This window comes from Danaus plexippus (assembly GCF_018135715.1).
Source record: "Danaus plexippus chromosome 3 unlocalized genomic scaffold, MEX_DaPlex mxdp_25, whole genome shotgun sequence".
Classification (NCBI taxonomy): Eukaryota; Metazoa; Arthropoda; class Insecta; order Lepidoptera; family Nymphalidae; genus Danaus; species Danaus plexippus.
Window position 1 is genome coordinate 132,161 of NW_026869844.1, and position 20,305 is coordinate 152,465.

The 20,305-nt window shown below is 31.3% G+C and overlaps 3 protein-coding genes across 4 annotated transcripts; 2 read left to right on the forward strand and 1 right to left on the reverse strand.

Annotated features, from left to right (window-relative positions):
• Positions 1-444: 444 nt before the first annotated feature.
• Positions 445-7,407, reverse strand: LOC116767310 (eukaryotic translation initiation factor 2A). Its single transcript, XM_061526759.1, has 12 exons — positions 7,229-7,407; positions 7,014-7,155; positions 6,707-6,842; positions 5,971-6,050; positions 5,577-5,755; positions 4,631-4,785; positions 4,342-4,426; positions 3,963-4,136; positions 2,901-3,078; positions 1,944-2,191; positions 1,565-1,746; positions 445-1,397 (listed from the first exon to the last, which is right to left on the reverse strand). Exons 1-12 carry the CDS (start codon positions 7,251-7,253, stop codon positions 1,272-1,274), a joined length of 1,710 nt encoding a protein of 569 aa, XP_061382743.1. The 5' UTR covers positions 7,254-7,407; the 3' UTR covers positions 445-1,271.
• Positions 7,408-7,851: 444 nt separating this feature from the next.
• On the forward strand, positions 7,852-10,059 carry LOC116770364 (uncharacterized). The gene is given in 4 exon segments (XM_061526770.1): positions 7,852-8,141; positions 8,216-8,386; positions 8,647-8,900; positions 8,903-10,059. Coding segments are annotated over 4 exon segments (1,014 nt in total). The 5' UTR covers positions 7,852-8,032; the 3' UTR covers positions 9,383-10,059.
• A 1,066-nt stretch (positions 10,060-11,125) lies between these two features.
• Positions 11,126-14,383, forward strand: LOC116766825 (follicle cell protein 3C-1). Of its 2 annotated transcripts, XM_061526769.1 has the most exons (4): positions 11,126-11,581; positions 11,868-12,012; positions 12,990-13,166; positions 13,819-14,383. In XM_061526769.1, exons 2-4 carry the CDS (start codon positions 11,872-11,874, stop codon positions 13,990-13,992), a joined length of 492 nt encoding a protein of 163 aa, XP_061382753.1. In that variant the 5' UTR covers positions 11,126-11,581; positions 11,868-11,871; the 3' UTR covers positions 13,993-14,383. The 2 variants fall into 2 exon arrangements, with proteins under 2 accessions (XP_061382753.1, XP_032512848.2); XM_032656957.2 differs by lacking the exons at positions 11,126-11,581; positions 11,868-12,012 and adding an exon at positions 12,700-12,819.
• The last annotated feature ends 5,922 nt before the right edge of the window (positions 14,384-20,305 follow it).

Genomic DNA, 20,305 nt, shown 5'->3' on the forward strand with positions numbered 1-20,305 from the left:
GAATACTTATTAAAAATTAAGAACCGTATCTTTAGATCTTAACACTAAGTATCCGTATTCGAATCTATACAGATAAGTGTGAGGGATGCCTTTGGATGAACATTTTCAACGATCCAGCAAGTAACTACTTTTAACACTTAAACTTCTCTGGAAAAGTTTTTTTTTTTTGTTAGTTGGATAGTCAATGCTTCGCTTATTCAACATCACGTTTATTAATATCAGTCTTCGATTATTATTTTTTTGATGATGTCTTGGTATTAGGAATAAATCTCAGAAATATTTTTACAATATCTAATCACTCTCTTTTTCCGGTATGATATACAAATTCTACAGGACTAATTTCATAAATTTTCTTTTATTTTTAGCAAAAAAAAAACAAAACAAAATTTAGGGTTAAAAATAGGAATACAAACTTTTCTTATAAATTTTATAAATAAAAACACATTCGAAGCTCCAATATTTTATTTGAATAGCTATTTTGTATGAAGTTATATGCCATATACTCTTCATGTATGGAAATGTTTTTAAATTTTAATCCCATCAGTAAGTATATATTTTAAGAAATAGATAATAATTGTATCGATTATAAAAATATACATCACTATATTAAAAGTTACTTATAAGATAAAGAAACTATCTCAGATAATATAACTTCTAATATGTGAATAACTTTTGGCTGAATGAGATCTCACTATATACTTTCCTTATGGATATGATTATTTTCAATACTTATTATTAATAATTATTAAAATGAAATGAAATGAAAAAAAAAAAAATCAATGGTACTAAACGACTTAAGCAAAAATATCTGCTACTACAACTAAAAATCATAATATCTCTTCCAAAACTATAATGTTGGCTCTATTGACAGGATGTCATTACATTTGCAAATAAATTAAAAAAACATGAGGCCTGTCTTATGAAAATGAAAAATTTCAATGAAACTAAATATTATATTAAAATTAATTATATATTTTAATCTGACAACGGACAGTTAAGCAGAAGCTGAGAGTTAAATTAGAAAATCTCACAAGTTTGACATATATAATAAATTATATTGAGAACATTTTATTCAAGTCATTAAGTAAAAAAATAACCTCTTAAACATATTATTATTTTACACAGATTATTAATAAACTAAGGCAGTATAAAATTAAGTCTTTGACTTAAAAATAACAGAGCTATAAAAATCATAGCAAGCAAAATTCCTTAAATTTTATGTTGATATACATATAATATATATATATTGTTCTGTATTATCTTTAATAGCATCATAACTTCAGTTGCGCCAGTTCCTGTAGCAGTGCTGCTTCGTTTTCAATCTTAGCCAGCTGGTTGAGCTCCAACTGTTTTCCAGACGCCTTTTGTTGTTTTAATTTCTCGATGTCATTTAGTTTCTGAAATAAAAATATTTAAATGTTTTAGTCCATATGGTTAGAAAAATACCAACATGTGATATAATTGCATGTTACATTAAATTTTATCTAAGCCTTTCTTAAATTTTGATGGAAAGTATTCATTTAAATTAGATCTTTAAATTTTTTTATTGTAAATATTTTATTACCTTGTTAAGGTTTTTGATTTTCTTATCTTTTTCCGGGTCGCCAGTAGACACGAAGGGAGCTTTGGGCGTAGTGGGTGTCGTGGGCGTTACCGTGGGCGCCGCGTCTCCCCGCTCTTCAGCTTTACGGGCCTTGCGAGCTTCACGCTTTTCCTTCTGCTTTATAGCTTGCTTTGAAGGTGTTGCTATTTAAAAACGATTAATATTTTATATTAAAATTGCAGTTAGTTCTATTATAATTTCTGACAATTTTCTAAATAGATCCATTCGTGTATGTATATTTTTGTTTCAAACTGAAGAGATACTTATATTCTCTTTTAACATACTATGACTTAACGCAGGTAGAGTTAAAATATGACATTTATATGACAAATCTATTCACCTTCAACCTGTCCAGGTTTATGTGGCTTCTCATGCTCGTGGAAGGTGAAAGTAGAGGGTTTGTTCCTAGCGCCTGGAGGCCTGTACGCTGCTGTGGCTTTCGGCGTAACTTCTATACTCTTCGGCACGGACTTGGAGAGATCGCTCTTAGGATAATTCCCTGGTTGCCAGCTGATTGACAGAAGATTCTCTTTATCTTCGCACGTTCTTTTGTGCATGAGAGCTCCCGTGTAATGCCAAATTTTGTACCTGGAAGCAGAATGAAGGGGCACACATACATATATTTTTCAAGGAACATTACCAATGGTCTTTTGATATGATTTCACACAATCTCTGTAATAGCTGAAACATATGGAAATTAATCCTGAGCTTTTATAAAGGACATTTCAGCATGCGAGTCATTTATACATATAGTTGTTTGTGTAAAATATTCTTAAAATTTAGAAAACTCTATTAATAATTTAACTTTCAATCCAAAAACTTAAGCCAAATGTGGCCTGCCTGCATGTTTCCCATATTTTTTTGTTGTAAAAATCTTTATATAAAAGCAATAACCCACAAAGGTTTTATTTACATGACATCAATGTATAAGGAATAAGAAGATTATATAAAAAGGCAGTTTACTAAACGTTTTGTTTGTAGTCTTGGCAATTATTATAATTCCTCAGCTACATGCTTTATCCAATATACTATCTGTTAGAGCCAATTCATACGAGTTACTTCTACAAGTCCCCGAAGTTACGACATAAGGATATATATGTATACAATTTAGTACAACTTTGAGCATTAATATTAATAATTTATATTTTCGTTCCTTTCGATTATACTATATATCTTTTGATAAAAATTAAAATAAACCTGAATAAAAACCTGCAAAAGACATAATAGTCTTTATAGTATATAATACTGCTAAGGGACAAGTGGCGTTGGATTCTAGAATATTCTATAGTAATATTACCCATTGCCGACTGTCAGGCGAGGGTATGTGGTGGCGGTGAGGAAGCACTCCCCGCGCGGGTCCCACGCCAGGCTGGTGGTATCTGGAGCACTGCACTCGCCCAGCTTCTTATAGCCGCGGACATCCCACACTGAGATATGACCCGTGGCTATGTTCCCAAAACCACCTAGAAGGACTAGTGCAGGGCAGTTAAGGAAATTTTCCCTTTTTTTGCATATATAGGTTATATTAGATATTATTAAAACTGCTTATTGGAGATATCAGTGTGATACATCATAAGTAAATAAAAAATACGATATACATATATTCTCTATTGTATTAACTTCTATTTCTCCTGGTCAATGGTGTAGACCTGGTCCTGCAAAAACCATGGAATTTAAGTGGAAACATTCAAGAATTCATGGATTATCAACGACTGACTTAAATATAAACTTAGCACGTACTTCCAATACTATGAGCACGTTTGATATAATTGTCAGTAAATACTGGCGGTGGCTAATCTGATTGATTAGACCTCGCCAGTTTAAGAAGAGGGAGATTTCCTTTATTAGTCGTATTGGTCGAAATAATATCTTAATTATAAATATTAATGGTCGGCGTTTAAAAAGAACTATCAGTCCTACCCATCAGAATGATATTTTTGACATGATCAAAATCATTCGTAGAGTCCACAAGTATGTTATAAGAAGGGTATATATATCGACGCAGTTCCTATTATTTGAATAATCAATAATTAATGGTAGTTGAAATTATCATGTTCACCTTCATAATCACCTCCGTATCCACCTGTGCAAGTGCAGTGACAACAATGAGCGTCGGTTGGTATAAATAGAGATGGGAGTACAGATTAAAAACTGTCTCGGTGGAGTCGTTGCGACGATCGGACCTCTTCCATATAAGGGATTCGACAGTCAGGAACAGTCTACGAGGTTGCCTTCAACACTCTGTGATCCTGACGATAATCAAAAATGAAGGCATTGGTGACGTTAGTTATGCTGACGTCACCCTTTTTAAAAACGACGAATTTGTACTAAACTCCGACTTATATATTAAAAAGGATATAATTCCCTTCTGGTGGGAAGTATATAGCGTTCCAGGCTCCTGTGCCGAATTCAAAGAGGGGCTCGCATTTTGCGTTAAATATGGTCGCCTTAGCGGGGGCGTGTCCGTAAACCGCGACCCACTCATTCCAGTTACCAGGGTTCCAGGATATCGCGTGGATAGGACCTTCTTTACCTGGATGAAAAATGAATTTTATTAATTATTGAACTATGTTAAATTTAATAAATATCAGGACGAATTATTATTAAATAAAAACTTTCTGAATAAAAATTGTCAATACATAGTATTATAACCCAAAGTTATTAAAACATGTTGAAATATTTTGCTTCGAATTTGTCTAGACTAAGCTTAATATTGGTATAACTGGTAATAAACTTACTAAAGGTCATGTTTCCTCCGTTCCCCTTCACATCTCCGTAAGACAGAGATTGTTTTCCATAGTATGAACCACCGGTCTTATCAACCTATAAATAAATATCATACTTTATAAGTATCAAATTTTCATAATAAATTAATTATCATCATTTAAATTGTCTTGGTTGTCACATCTAAAAGTTAAACAAAAAAAAAAAACAAACTTGCTCAAATCCATTCTGCCAATCATACATATAAACTTTTTTTATTTTACTTTAAATAATATAGTAAATGTTAGCATTAATTGTACATACATCAGTCTGAGTTAAAACAAACAGATTGGTGCCTCTTCTGTTCCAGTGAAATGTTGCTTTGTCAGCTTGGAATGAGGATCGGCTGACAACCGACTGGGTTGGATCAAAGTTTGGGAACTTGAACACTCGCCAAAATGATGGTTGACCGGCTTTACCTAGAATAACATGATATATATTCCTATAAACTGCCTGCAATATTATGATTGCAGTAAGAATTTCATTATTCATATACAAATTTGTTAAGGTGATAATAAAATTAAGCTACATATGTACTTTCAATGAAAAGAAAATTACTTATAATTAATCAATTATGTAGACGAGACGAAACCTCTTAGCATTCAATGGATTCACCGTGCGAGTGTCTGGGACTTGCGACCCAGGTGTAGGTTTAAGGGGCCCCTAACTAAAGAGCGTTAAACGCTCACCTCCACTGTCCAAGCTCTTCTCCCTACCTAACCATATTTGAAAAGAACCTACTAGGGCTGCCTTGAAAGTACGTTCCAAGAACGAATTGATGTGAGTTCTGGACAGGTCCAAGTCTTTTAGTAGGTTGTAGAGAGATTTAGCCGTTATACCTCTCGCTCCCACTTCTACCGCGTATAAATCGACGACGAACCTATTTCGAGTGAGTACGTTTGTGAGCTTTTAATATTTGTTGACTTTGATGGTATGGTCTTTGGGGATTTTGGTTTTCCAAGGAACCGTAAGCTCTATCATCACAACGCGCTTTAATATTCGCGAATATATAAATATGTCTGGTCTGGAGGCTGACTCACAAATATCCTCGGGGATTTTGTATTGTTTTTCATACGTATCCATCATTATAGTCCAATCCGTAGCCGGTTTAAGGATGGATTAAGGCTTGATATTTGTTTTTATAGCCCTAGTGCCCTCTCTCACAAAACCTATAATATATTGAACATACTTTACGTAGATCAATACTTACCGAGAGTGAATATTGATATATAGTAAGCTGGTGCCAGACTCGGTGATATGCTGAATGCCTGCAACTTCTCCGCCTGAATGGAGTGCGTGTAGTGATCAAGTTTTACATCCTCATATATCAACACCCTGTTGTTAACGAGAATTGCAAATAGTTTCTCATCCGCCGACCATTTTGGTTCCCTTTGGAGAAAATTGTCTGGTTTTATTATTGTATTTTTTTTTTTAGGTTAAATTATAAAGTTTAATTATCACATATTAATTAACCACTTATTACTATACAGTTTTCATTATGTTCTTTCCAACTTCTTGATTAGAAAGTCAAAAAAGTTACATAATTTTATAACAAAACGATAATTAGTTCATATGTTTATGAATTAATCCAATAAAGTCCTTACCATCCGATTTGATTCTTTTGTACAAATGATCCAACTTTTGTACCATCCGATGATTTGAAGACATGTAGGTTTGGTTTGCCCTGGTCACAAAAAACAAAATATTCTAACAATAATCTCTCTATGCAAGTAGGAACTACGAAATGTATGTAATATAGATGAAATATAAAGTTAATGAGAGATGAAATGGATATCTAATATCTGGTAACTATGCGCTATCTGGCCTATCAGGAACACCCTTCACTCTCCGACCTGATGCTGGATAGTAATTCAGTATACAACCGGATTTCATAGAGTAAAATGAAACAAAATACATCATTGTTTCACATAATGCAAATGATACCACAAAGGTTATGAAAGACTTTTTATATTTAATACTCAAAAATCACAAGTTGCAAAAATTGTGGTTAATCAATAACAAGTTTTCAGCATTTGGATTGGCTTTGTATACCAGACACGCCTACAGTGATGAAAGATAATTTCTAGCAAACCTTGACAACTGTGGGTTCTGATTTAAATTAGCTGACCACCATATGTGTTGATTGTTATTAAAAATTCATCTTTTAAAAAAAAATATCTGAAAGAGTCGAATATCTTGTGGCCAGATATCCCTCACTCCAGCTTCACAGCTTGCCAAATATTTGGTATCTTGTACCCAGCCAAAGCACTATCCATTTCATCTCTAATAGTTAATACAGTTATATATTATTACAGTTAGATGAAGATTTGATTACATTACCTGTGGATTTTCTTTAGTCATAGCAAACATTTCCCAAATTATGAAATAGTTGTCCAGTGGTGAGAAAAACATTTCTTTATAATTTCCCTCTATTGATGCAGCTACAGACCAGTCAGCACATTTCAGTATCTCAGCTCTAAAAACGATTACCCCGATTTATTAATTGTTTAAGTTAAAAATAATTAAATAGTAAGGAATGTTATATCTGTATGACAACATTATCATATATCTTAATTGTTTATTTACTATATTACAATCAATTAGAAAATTCGTAGAAGTTAAAATACAAAAAGGAATTTAAAGTTACTTTTTATCTGTCCTGAAGGCTATATATGTCCCCTTAGGACTGAATATAAAACTGCGTATATTTGTTGTAGCCTCATCTCTCACTGCTACTTCTTTGTAAGGTTCTTGAAAACCGATGCGGAATAAATTCCGATTTGTCAGTCCTTAAAAAAAAAATATTAAAGTAGAGTAACCTGTTTAATTCAATTTCTAATAGAATATTTATTTATGATTTACCTGCAATATTTGGAACACTGGCCATTGTGATGTGAAATATTTCAGTTTAATATATAAGTTAAAATGTGCACATATCTATAAATAATACTCTTTAACTGATATCTAATTTATATTAATCCGGGATCCGAGATTTAAAATGTCAGTTAAATGTCACGTCAAAACCACGCGTCCCAAGTAGGCAGATAGGTATTATTTATAAAGTGTTTCTTATTGTCACCTTTACTACCAAAAAACAAACAGTATGATAATAAATTGCTATTTAATACAATATTTTTACTGAAAAACTTGATTATCAATACAAATAACTTCTCTTAGAAACTATTTAAACTAACTATATTAAAATAACTTTTAAAAGATTTTATTTTATATACAAAAAGTACGGATTTTTTTTAAATTTCTATATATATTTAGATTATTAAATGCACTAAAAACATATCGAAATATACTTTAAAAAAGAGATAACACCTTTTTTTTATTGTTATAATAGAACTCTCTTTTTTACAAATGCTACATAGTGGGGAAAATATTTTAGGCTTATCAATGTATATTTTAAGTAACTGTAACAATATTTATATTATTTTAGTTTTTAAAGATAAAAAATAAATAAATTGTCAAAAGTGACCTACCCTATTAGGTAGTTACCTATATTATGTGTCAACATTCAACTTTCAAGTCTCCAAAATTAAATTTATTGAATAAGTGAATAATTTCAAGCCCAAGGATTTTAAAAGTCATACAGCTCCTTGATATAACCAATACTATCAACTATACTTATTGTTAATATAAAGCTTATCTATTAACTCGATGTTTAGCAGTAAAACGCAACTAAGAAAGAGAACACCAGAAAATGGAACGGATCGCGAAAGTTATTTATCACTTTTAGTCGATGAATACATTAATTCTTCATCGTTTGGTATGTAACATTTCAGGAAAAAGACCTATTTGTCAATTTTTTCTCGAAATTCATATTCTTCTTGTAAATTGCAGATGCCAAACATCAGGTTTTAGCAAATCTTGCTAACTTTGCTTACGACCCTATAAACTACGGTTTTATAAGAAATGTTGGAGTCTTAGATATATTTATCCATGTGCTAAAGAATGAAAATAACAGTAAACTGCTTCATTTTGCCACAGCAGGAATCTGCAACTTGTGTATAGGTAAAAATGATATTTTTTATTCTATTATCTTTTTTTCGCTTAATTCCTTATGTTCATTTCTTTTACACAATTCGTAAACATTAAAACGAATATAATTATAATATATAAATTCCAAATATTATTTTTACAGTTGTTATTATTTTTGACACATACAATCAGGGTATTGTATTGTACAAACAGCCAATCCAACTTATAAAACAACTGAAAATAACTATAGTTAATATAATATATTATACAAAAAATCTTCCTCTCTATTACAGATCCAGATAATGTTGATTATATTGTGAATAATGGAGCTATTGAACCTATTTCCACTTTACTCAACTCCGACCATGAAGAAACATTAGCTGATGCTATAACAATATTTATTTACTTATATGACAGTCATGCAAAAGATAAAATACATGACATAAAAACAGTTAAAAATATTGAAGCACTTATTAAATCAGAAAATCAAGTTATTTCTAATCTAGCATCTATATTTGTAGAAAATACAAAAAAAGTTGCAAAACCATAGGAGAAACAATGAATAAAATGTTGTCGAATAGGTTTCCATATCTCATAAACAATAAGAATTATCAGAAGATCTGTAAGTTTCAATCAACATTCAGCCGTGCGGCTTTCAAAGCTGGTGATAAAATAAGAATACAGAAAACTCTAACACAGAAAGATCTGGATACATTCTCAAATTTGACGAGCGATCACAATTACCTCCATAAGAATAATGGCAACAAAAGACCAATTGTTCATGGGGCGTTTTTGAATGGACTCGTCGCTGGGCTTATTGGAACCCATCTGCCTGGACCTGGCACTGTGCTAGTGTCACAGACCATGAAATTTCCTAATAAATGTTTTGTTGGAGAGAAGCTGACTATAAGTGTGGAGCTGGTCGATGTTAGAAAAATACTCAAGGTTAAATTTTTCTGCATTGTTGAAGAGGAAAAAAAGGTTGTGTTTGAAGGTGAAGCAAAGTTGATGCTTGCTAAAGACTGTTAAAATTATGGATTGTGAACTATAAGTTCATCAAAAAGACTGTATAACATTACGAAGTGCCACAGATAATAATATTAAATACAATTATGATTAACAGTACAATTATAAAAGTAATTCTAATCTGTCCACCATTCTGATTGTTTTTAATACCCAACATATCACAATTAACCAACAAAGACTGATGTCACAGATTTTTTGATTTGAAAAAAAAAAATCACAAAAATGTAATATTGTAACTTAAATTTAAAAATTAATTCAAATTGTAATTTACAGAATACAGATAATATATTGAAACAGCTCAATAATTTTAATAAGCTGTATGTACAAATAATCAAAAAATAAAAATGTAGCAATAATTTATTTATTTGTAAGACTAAAATGATATTAACACTTCCTAAATGTGTTCTGAATTTGTATGTTATTACATGAAAAATATTTTTCCACTGTATATGTATATTGTAATGTGTTTTATTTGTTACTTTTGATGTATCTTCTGTAAAGCTTGTAAATATTTTGGCTTTTTTGTAATATCGCATGCATATTTATCAGTATTATTAGATTTGAAGCCAGTCCTTTAAAAGGAAATATTGTTTTTGCGTTTCCTTAGAATACATTTTCTAAGTTTGTTTTTTTTTTTCTGTATGATTTAATTATTTAATAAATTAATTTATCAAATGTTATTATTTTTTATTTTATTTTTTTTTTTGTTGTTTGTATTTCTTTCAGTATCCATTTAAATATGATAAGAAACTTTTTACTGGTATTTATGCATTTTTACATTTTTGTAAAATTTTATTAACTGTCTGACCATAAAATGTTTGTATTGTTCATATATTATGAATATTTTCAGTATATTTGAATATTAAATAAAAATTTTGCATCCATTAGTACAACTTGATTGAGATTTTTGTTAAGGCTTTGAGTATAATACAATTGATTCTATACCAATAAGGCTCTTTATACGTTAATAATAATTTGTAATGCAACATGTGATAGGCAGATGAAAAAATCTATACGTTATAAAATAACTTAGGATACCAAAAAATAAACAATATTGATTATATGAAACTTTTTCTCGGGTACTACGCGTTTTAACTATTATTTTATTTAACTATATGTTCCCGACGTTTCGGTTGCGTTACATCAACCCTGATCACGGGCAGAGGAGATGAAAGTATCTGTCAGTCTTGTTATTTGTCATCTACCGCCAACGACTTTTAAATTTATAATAGATTATATTTTGAGGTCATATTTATCATAGATGATAAAACATCAAAAATTATATTAAAGTAAGTTAGAAACATTTTATATTTTATAATAAATAAACTAGAAATAAAACGATCGAGTTAATAATAAAGCGAATATCGAATTAGCAAGTGGAGGTTTAGTTTCAAGGTTGCTACACGTGCTTGTTGTTGCTGTTCTTCACAGACGGTGTATATAAGCCGTATATATTTGAAGCTTATATAGGCTTTGATACCAATAAACTTATTGGTTCTACTGTATATTAAATTCTGTTAATTTTGGGGTTGTTGTTCGCGTTATTTGACAGTGGCGCTCATTATGATATGATTAAATTCTAAGCTGCGCAAAGCTGGAGGTCGGCAATAGCATACATTTTTTATTACACCTCTATCAGACACTATATGAAAATTCTTTACTTTTTACGCACTTAAAAACAGCAAGTAGGATGTAACCTTTAAATAATTTAGGAAAGGACATTTATGGAGGTTTTATATAATAGACAAAAATCTATTAAATGCTATTTGAAATTATTCGTCTGTTTGTATTTTGCGCTCAATATTTTCCTTCGGCTTATAGCAATTTAATTTACTTGGCAAGTAGCAGATGTTAAATGGAAGTTTGTGATTTTAAGCAGAAGATAGGTCTTCATCTAGAAATTTTAGAAATCGGCTCAGCACATGACTATGCAAAGGTATTTGCGGACACGAGATTTCAATCATTCGGAGACACGTACTTAGGCTATAAAATCGAGATTCAATGCAAGTAATTCGCACGTAACGAAAGCTGAGTAAGCATTCCTTTATGACGAACAATGATAAATGTCTTTTGACGTTCATTTAAATAGATGCAGCCACAGATTAACCTCATTTAAATAAGGTCTTTGTGTCAGGGATGTAAAAGGCTATGAGGCCGTAAGGTTAAAGGGAAAATAGGATTAAAATTGCAAAGGAAGAGAAGGTAAGCGCTAATTTGTCTTATAATAAATCTATTGAGACTTATAGTTTGGGGGTTAATTTGGGGGTTGCTATCTTTTTGTTGTTTTATTTAATTATTATTATTGTTTGAAAATAGGGCAAAATGCAATTTCAAACTGTTTATTTAGGAAATAAAAAAAAATCTTTTTGAGAAGAATTTAGTATTTATTTTTTAAACGCTAATAGTTACCACGTGTGAGCATTTGTAAAATATAAACATTGCGGTTAATATGTTAGTAACGTAATAATTTTGATTTCTTTATCATCAGTACAATGATCGGCATCCGGCGTTGGGCAATTCTTGCCGCATTTTTGTGGTTAGCTATCGCGAGCGAAGCCCGGAAGAAACTGAAGCGAGACGAGTTGGAAAGCTTGAAGTCAATTGAGACGGATATTGATGAGGAATTTGATGAGGTAAATTTCATTAACATTCTCATGGTTGGGATTTAATAGCGTTTAAAGTATATGTATATACTATCCCTGCTACTGACTTCGTGAGGCCTTAAAAAATAACTATTTATGTGCGTATGTAAAGACCTGTGGAGTTAGTAACGAAGCGAAGATTCCGTTGATAGACGACCGAATACCTGACATGGGATTGTTGTTTTCAGAATGGGAATCCAATATTATTTTTGTTAGTAAGTTGACCTTATCTAGTCTGTTATTCACTACAGTAACATAAGGATTCTGTGGGCTTGTGTGAATATTCAAGACAATAGACAATATTTCCATTCACTTTCAAAATAGTATTTATGATATAATAGATTTATTTTTATTTTTTATTCGACTTTATTACCAGTTTTGTATGCGTTTTTACATGTTGCTTTTACTCCGAGTTTAAATACGGCTTCATTCTATTGTAACACTTACAGAATACATCAAACGTTAATTAACGTAAAAGATTTTCCAGTTAATATTTTGCTCTTTCAGTTCTACTCTAGTGACAGTTATCCATGCAATACGAAATATTTTGTTTTGTGTACCATAATCTTTGTGATTTAAAATGAATTATTTACAAAATGTATAATTACGAAATGTTAAGCAGTAAATAATGTTAAAACAAATTAACTACACTCAGCTGCATTGTTACTAAAATAATTAGAAGCTTTAAATGCATTCGGTATTCGCTACCAATTACCACCTTTAAGCCTTTGTTTAGAATTATTATGGTAAATGGCCGATTTGAAGGAAACTTATTTGCAGTTACGAGTACTGTATGAGGTTAGGAAATGACAAGTTTAGTTTTATAGACAATGTATATCATTAATTAGACGTTCCATTTAAAAACTTTTTTTATATAAAATCTATAATATATCTATGAATAACTAAAATAAGTCATAGTCCCGTTTTGTATTGATTTTAATGCTTATAAAATAAATTCTACTTTACAGTTAGAGTCATGCCAATGTGGCGTGTTCATGTCGCAGCAAATTGGTATAAGGGAAGGTCGTCGTAGACCCCGAGGTCCACCTGAGGGGAAACCTGTGGTCACGTACGACACGGAGAGCCCCAGCTTGCCGTGCGGCACCGGGGGCTTTAAACACTGCATTAGCAAGTGTCTGGATGTGGTATGAACATTATGATATGAATAATAATCGATAGAGTGATTTGAATTAGATATGAGTTCGATTAAACTTATTCGTATATTGATGACGAGGATAAAGTTAGACTCGATTCTGCCTTCATGCTATAGATCATTGTTTTTTTTTTATTATTGTCTAAGATTGATATTCTTTGAGTATGTCGTAAATTATTATTTATTGAAATTCTCGCTCAGTACTAAACTTGAATAATAACATACGTGACACATTCTGTTTTGTAAGACCGGCATTGTGGACAGACGTTTTTAGAAAGCGATATGCAGATAATAAAATATATAACGTGCTGGCCATCACTTCCCTCATAGATTTTCATTTAATTACATTTTACCGTTTCATTGGCCGGTCGAGCTATAACTTTGTGCACTTTCTTTGAATGTGAATGTGTTCAGATATAATAAACTATTAAAATTATTTCTCTAAAAATGTTCGTCCTAATTTTTGTATTGCCAGTTTGTTGAAACTTTCGTTCTATTGTAATAACCGAAGATAACACACTACTACTAGACAAAAAAAACGTCGGTTGAAAAGTTTTTATTTTATTTTATAAATGTTGCTTATATCAATTCGACATTTTTTTTCTAAAACAAATCCTTATAATGTATATTGTAATATAATCTAGATACTCAAGTATTTGCCCCGCGCGGGACCAGTCATCTGTGGTGCAGTGGAGCGTGACATCTACAGGGAAAAAGCCTTCCTTTTCATCAGGAACTGCGGCGGACAATGGACCCCGACTAACTTCTCCGCTGGGAAAGAGTTTTGTTGTACGGACGGACAACATCACAAGTGCTGATATATAATTATAAAGTCATTCAAACTAGCTAAAGCATTGGTTATACAACAAAAAAATACGTTCAGTACGATTGAATTCATCAAATGATGGTTATAATTTAAATTATATAGATTAATCTATAGTTATAAGTTATAATATGTCAAAATGTATACATGTTTAGTCTGTATTTTCTAATTACACACACGTGTTTAGTCTGTTAATGATTTATGTATGGAAAGTGTTTGTCTTAAGCATCACATTAGGTGTAAGTATCATATGACAATGCATATCATATTTCTCATGTCATAGTGTAGGATATAATTTAATATTACTTTAATAACATATGTATTACTGTACATGTGTGCATAAATGAATTAGATTACAATCTATACAAATAAATAGGAATTATAAATGAGTTTTTTTATTAAGATAATCTGAAAGCTACTAAGTATGGCGAGGAGTTAGGGCAGAAATAGAGAATTAAGTCAATCATTTCGACCTAGTTTCTCAGTTGCGGGAGCGAGACCCACTTTAAGTATATTTTTGTTTGTCGCGACACGAGTGTCAACCCTTGCGAAATTGGAAATTAAGGATAGAAACGTCAAAAGCGGAATATAAAGTAATCAAATATTGATATTTTTTTTAGTTACTCGATAAATATCATGTTATATTATATCAATTTCAAAATCAAGGTTCTATAGCAGATGAAAGTTTTTAAAATTACCGTTTAACAGTGAATATGTGAACGTACGATATAAAATATTATTTTATGAAAATAAAATCCTATTTACATAATATTATGATGTTTATTGATTTTCAAATAAGAAGGAAGACGAAAATCTGAAGAAAAAAAATGCAAAATAAATAAATACTTCTACAGCGACTACAGTGTGACACATGCTACTTTTTATTCTTAAAAACCTTTAACAATATCAAAAATAATTTACAAATTTAATAACACTGTAAGCTATGTAGCTGTAGTTGTATTGATTTATTTATATATATAATCTTTATGTTATGGAAGACTCGATCAGTTTTGGACAATGATCATTGTTCGTTGGTTTTAAACATATTGTTGTGGCTCGATTCATCAAACTGCCACACGTCTCACGTCCTCTCGTCACAACGTTATATAAGCTGAATATGTTAAAATTATTATAATCCGAACACGTATACATATAATCATATCACAATTGATCGCTGTCTGTGCGTTGGAGGTATATTAAAAATATTTATTTGGCGATTTATCGACGTTATAGAATTTTTAGATTTCTTAGTTTTAAAGCGTCTATTAAGATTAAGTATTATTTTATTCATACTGTAATGATTTTTTTTTATTTTATCACGAAACCAGGAGATGCACATGAGAGAGAACCAGATGATGGGAATAAGTTTTTATAACAATACTAAAGTCTTACGCCATATCTTTGTTGTTACCAAATGTTATATCTATGTAGGAAACATCGATATCGGAACGTAACATTTAGTCCGTGATATAAATCACCTATATATATATCTCACAAGGAGTGCCTTATCCATCGACCCGCTTGTCGATTATGGTGTCAATGAAGTTTCCTTATCAAGGACTAGTAACGTACCGGGCGGGGGCCGCGGGGGCCTGAGCGGGACCGCGGGGGGACCCGTGACCCGGATTGCGTAGGGTGAACAACCCCGACACGTGCCACTTTCTAAAAAGATACGTCGCCTGCGCATCCTCGCGTAGACGGGTAGATACGCTCTAACACTATTATGGTGTTATACTTATAAGGCTTTTTATACTAATAAAAAAGAAATCTTTAGATGAAAACGATTATACATTTTTTAAATTCAATTAAAGCATAGACATTAAGAACAGTAAGTAGGTACTAAACATGAATGCTCAGTTGTTTTATTACAATTCATACACAGCTTCGGGTTTATTTTTACGTCATATGTATAGATACATGAAAAAATTGTATTTTATGGCTAACAATGCCAATGCTATTTGATCTAAAAAACATAAAGATACATCTAGATTTACGAAAAATTATCTAACATAACGTATTAAATCTATATTAATCATCTAAACAAGGTCTGATTTGCCATTTACCCTCTGTATAGGCAAATACATCGATCAAGCCAATTAATTCCGTTCGCATAAAATGGTATCAAGGGCAACAGTAGAATCAGTATTCATCGTGTAATACTGAGACTAGTATTGGTAACATTACTTTCTTCGTCATTATTATATTTAGATGCTTACCTACGTACATACACTTCCAGTACTAACGTAAGCGTCCGTCTTTACCTGACAACCGATAAACAAAAGGAATGGTTTTGTTTGTAACTAGAGGGTAAGTATGACCCGTTCTTTTGATATATGAATTATTCGTCAGTATTTTTTTAAACACAGCTAAATATTATATATATTAGGGAGTTCCAAATATCATTTTTAACCTGCAAAATGGGATGCACGAGCCTGGCGACAATGGTTGTAGTTGCGTTGACCCCACGCGGGCGCAGCGGTGAGCACGTAATGTCTCGTTATTGTGATGCATTGCGCAACCCGTCCCCCCCAACAGGGACCACTGCCCTCAGCCAAGTACACGGGTTTAGACCTTTGAAATATGTTTTTAAAATGTTTGATAAACTTCAGTATAACTAGTTTTTTTAATCGCGTATTATTTATCACCAGCGACTAACGCGTAGCCGTGTTGATATAGTAATGCTTTTAACCTATATAGTTAATTGTCAATGAATAGGTTATTTTAATTTAAATTTATCTTATCACGGCAAAAATCTTTTATTCATTAAGAACATTGTGCTGACATTATTTTGAATAAATTTTATGATGCGTGTACATTTAGTGTTAAGTATAGATATATGTATATGTATTAGTGGTTCCTTATTGTCATTGAGATGTAGGAAGATACATAGAAACATTATCACACTATGATAACAGTGAAAGAAATAAATAGCGTCGAAATAGGCGAGAGTAAAAATGTCCGGAGGTTTTTGATACTTTCTTTTTTACCGAGAATGTTTGAAAAACTGGTGAAAGATTTGTTTTTTTTAAGAAACATATGCGACGTAGCCGCTCTCAGTTCGTAGGAAAACTATATAATGCATACACTGGCGTTTCCAATGGAGAGTGCGGGGAAGGGGCGAGGGGTGAGGGAGGGCGGGGGGCTAGTCGACACACTTTCTGAAGGGCTCTAAAACCACGGCTTTTGTGGCCACCTTTATGAGCCATCTATTCGTAGACCTTTGATTTATCACAAACAGTTAAGGCCAGTTCTTTGTGAATACGAGTATGGAGCTACATCTGAAAAATTCAGGATTTCTTTTTACATTATTTATTTAAAAGTGGAACAATTACTTTCTAAGATAATCTAATCATAAGTTTACAATTTTATTGAACTAAATTAGTATAGTATATACCTACAATCAACATGTCAAACTAATCTTGTTAGTTTTTGTAGCTTAGTTAGTTAGTTTTGTAGTTGGGATATATACTCTTGAATTCACAGGGACTCAAAATGCTTTAAAATATTTATCGGTCAGACAGAGTCTGTAATATCTGCATTTAAAGAGAACAGCTTATCTTTTAATGACCAATATTTGCAGCATCGACGACCAATTAGCCGTACAGATATTATTTATTTGAAATAAAAACATGTTAAAGAACGAGCTTATTAAATTGAAGGGGTATTTGACTTTTAAATTGTTCCAAACATTTCATATATTCAACAAATTATTCCGAAAACTAATGAAGAACAAAGAGAACAAAACGTTGGTAAGAAATTTGATTCGTATTTCGCAAAATGCTACAATATCTTAAATTTACTACATGGAAAGTCGAAGACTCATTACGTTCGGTCTCACATGTACACGCTAAATGTAATATTAACTATCGACAATAAGCCAAAGAGGGAGGAAATAGGATAACGGTGTGCGCCTGCGCATCGCATAAGAACTACAATATCACGAACCGTTCTTCGACTACTAGCAACAATGTGTCATTAAATCTAGACCAGGTTAGACGGTCTTCACGCTCCCTCTCTACCCATACATATCATGACTAAATGGGAGTATCACTTAAGAGAACGCAGATCATTTTATATTGGTCGTAATTGAAGATAGTTGATATCGCCGCCCCGCCTGTGGCTCCGTTCACAACTTTTTGCGATGGCGAATGGAAACTATGGAGACAGCGGGGTGAATTGAGGCCGACGGTACATTATGTACCACGATAATAAAAAATGATTGATTTTCTTTGCCCATTTGAGCTTAAGGCTCCTATAATATAATTCCTTGCTATATTAAACTAATATATACTGACACAATTCGGTTAAACAATTAACTAAAAAAGATGAATAAATATTCTATTTCGTTTATGACCGAGAGGTCATTCTGCCGAAACAGAATACCTATATGTTATAGATAGCATCGTGCGACAGTATTCAATGTCTCAATAACAGGCTGTACATAATAAATATTTTTCATTTAAAATTAATATTACAATAATAAACTAAGTGGAAATAATCTCATAAAAATAAGATTATTAACTAATCGAATTAAAGTTATTATCATTGTATCGAACTAGTGATGTACATTCCTATTGAATGTATCTCGCTGATTGTAAAATCGTCTAAAAATGTTCAAAGTAATCAAAGGAAGTAATTATTGCGTCTGCTACCATCCACAGCTTACCGTCCCGCAGCGGAATACATACAAAAAAAAAAAACAGATGCTTTCAGATGAATAAAAAACATTTTGCAAGAAACACGAAGGAACTTTGAAAGGAAAGTAGTCAATTGTGTTCTAATCTATATATAAATATGTTTATTTATTTAAATTTTATTTGACTTGCAAAAGACGAAAATGAGATTAGACAGATACGAATAGAAAAAATATATATAAAGCATCTCACATAAAAGCTATTAAGGTCGCTATTACAGTACTTTGATGCGAAGAATAAAATTGAAGTCGCTAGCTTTTAAATTAAATTATCAATATTATTTGAAGGAATATTGATGAATTATTCCGAAAATTCAACAGAAAACAGTGTTGGTATTTAAAAAAATTATTCCGTTCATAGCTACTTCCCATAAGTCGGAATTAAATACATTTTCAAGAGTCTGAAATAAATTTTTGCTGTTGTTACATGTGTATCAGCATAAAAAGTTCATTGAATCGTAATCAACGATTATTCTCAATAAATTTATAAATGTGCTATCCTACAATATAGAAAAAACAATATACATGTGGCCCCAGTTTTAAAGAATAGAGATTGAACTGATCTGGTAACATAATTGATATTTTCTATTTATAGATTATAAAAGATGTTTTACATAAACTGACAGTTATAAGACTTTGTTTGCCGCCAAAATACCATGCGTGATAGACTATATTATATAAAATGTATCGGAAATTAATGCCAATCTTGAACATGGAAATTATAAAAAAAGTCCTGATGTATTCTGTAAATTATTTACAGCCTTTGACTTTGTAGATAATAATGTAAAACTTGTCAAATTATATGACAAAACAAAAGGATCTAAATGTAATTTAAAGCTGGGTGTACCACAGGGACCTATTTATTATATATTTTTATTTTTTATCTATAAAATCGATTTACTAGGTTATTTTAAAAATATGTGCCATTACGTATATTGTGTCATGAAATCGAGATATTACACGATAATTTCTAAATGAGTTGCTATAGATCTAATTGCGTCACTTTTAATTTATCTGAAATTAGTATGGATAATATAAAAATCAATGTTTTTGTCTTCCTACTATTAAGATTTAGATGTGTTTTTAAGAAGATTTTAGAAGAAACTTACCAAAAAAGATGCTATAACGAAGATAAAGTACAGAAAACAAAATCTAGTGAATTTCGCTTTTCGTGTTTCACGATCTTCTAGGTATATCTTACAACTGTTTACATACGGAGATGTATAGATTATCTTCTATGTATTACATAATCAATTTTTATTGCACTATACTTTGTATGGCTAGTGCCGCTGAAATTAATTTGATTTTCATTTTGCAAAACACTTGGAATGAATTTGGTTGCATTTATTATTATTGTATCTCAAAAAAATATTAAATATTTTTTGTTGTGCTCATTTGAAAACAGAAAAGAACACCGCCAATTCTAGAATTAATTCTGGTTATCTTAATTTTTGTTTCAAAGAGTTAATAAATATGTAGAGTTTTATTATTTACCTTTAATAAAATTAACTTAAATAATTTTATCCTAAAATTTGTTTTCCTAACACACAAAAGTATGTTGAATTGTTTTGATTAATTTACATAGTCTTATATCATTTCTCTTCTATTGATAGTT

Coding starts and splice junctions, on each gene's coding strand:
- LOC116767310 (XM_061526759.1), bottom strand. CDS start 7,253: ATGGCCAGTGTTCCAAATATTGCAG. Junction 7,156..7,228: donor CAGTGTTCCAAATATTGCAG/GTAAATCATAAA, acceptor TTTTTTTTTAAG/GACTGACAAATCGGAATTTA. Junction 4,137..4,341: donor CGGAGGAAACATGACCTTTA/GTAAGTTTATTA, acceptor TTTTTCATCCAG/GTAAAGAAGGTCCTATCCAC.
- LOC116766825 (XM_061526769.1), top strand. CDS start 11,872: ATGATCGGCATCCGGCGTTGGGCAATTCTTGCCGCATTTTTGTGGTTA. Junction 12,013..12,989: donor TTGATGAGGAATTTGATGAG/GTAAATTTCATT, acceptor TCTACTTTACAG/TTAGAGTCATGCCAATGTGG. Junction 13,167..13,818: donor TTAGCAAGTGTCTGGATGTG/GTATGAACATTA, acceptor AATATAATCTAG/ATACTCAAGTATTTGCCCCG.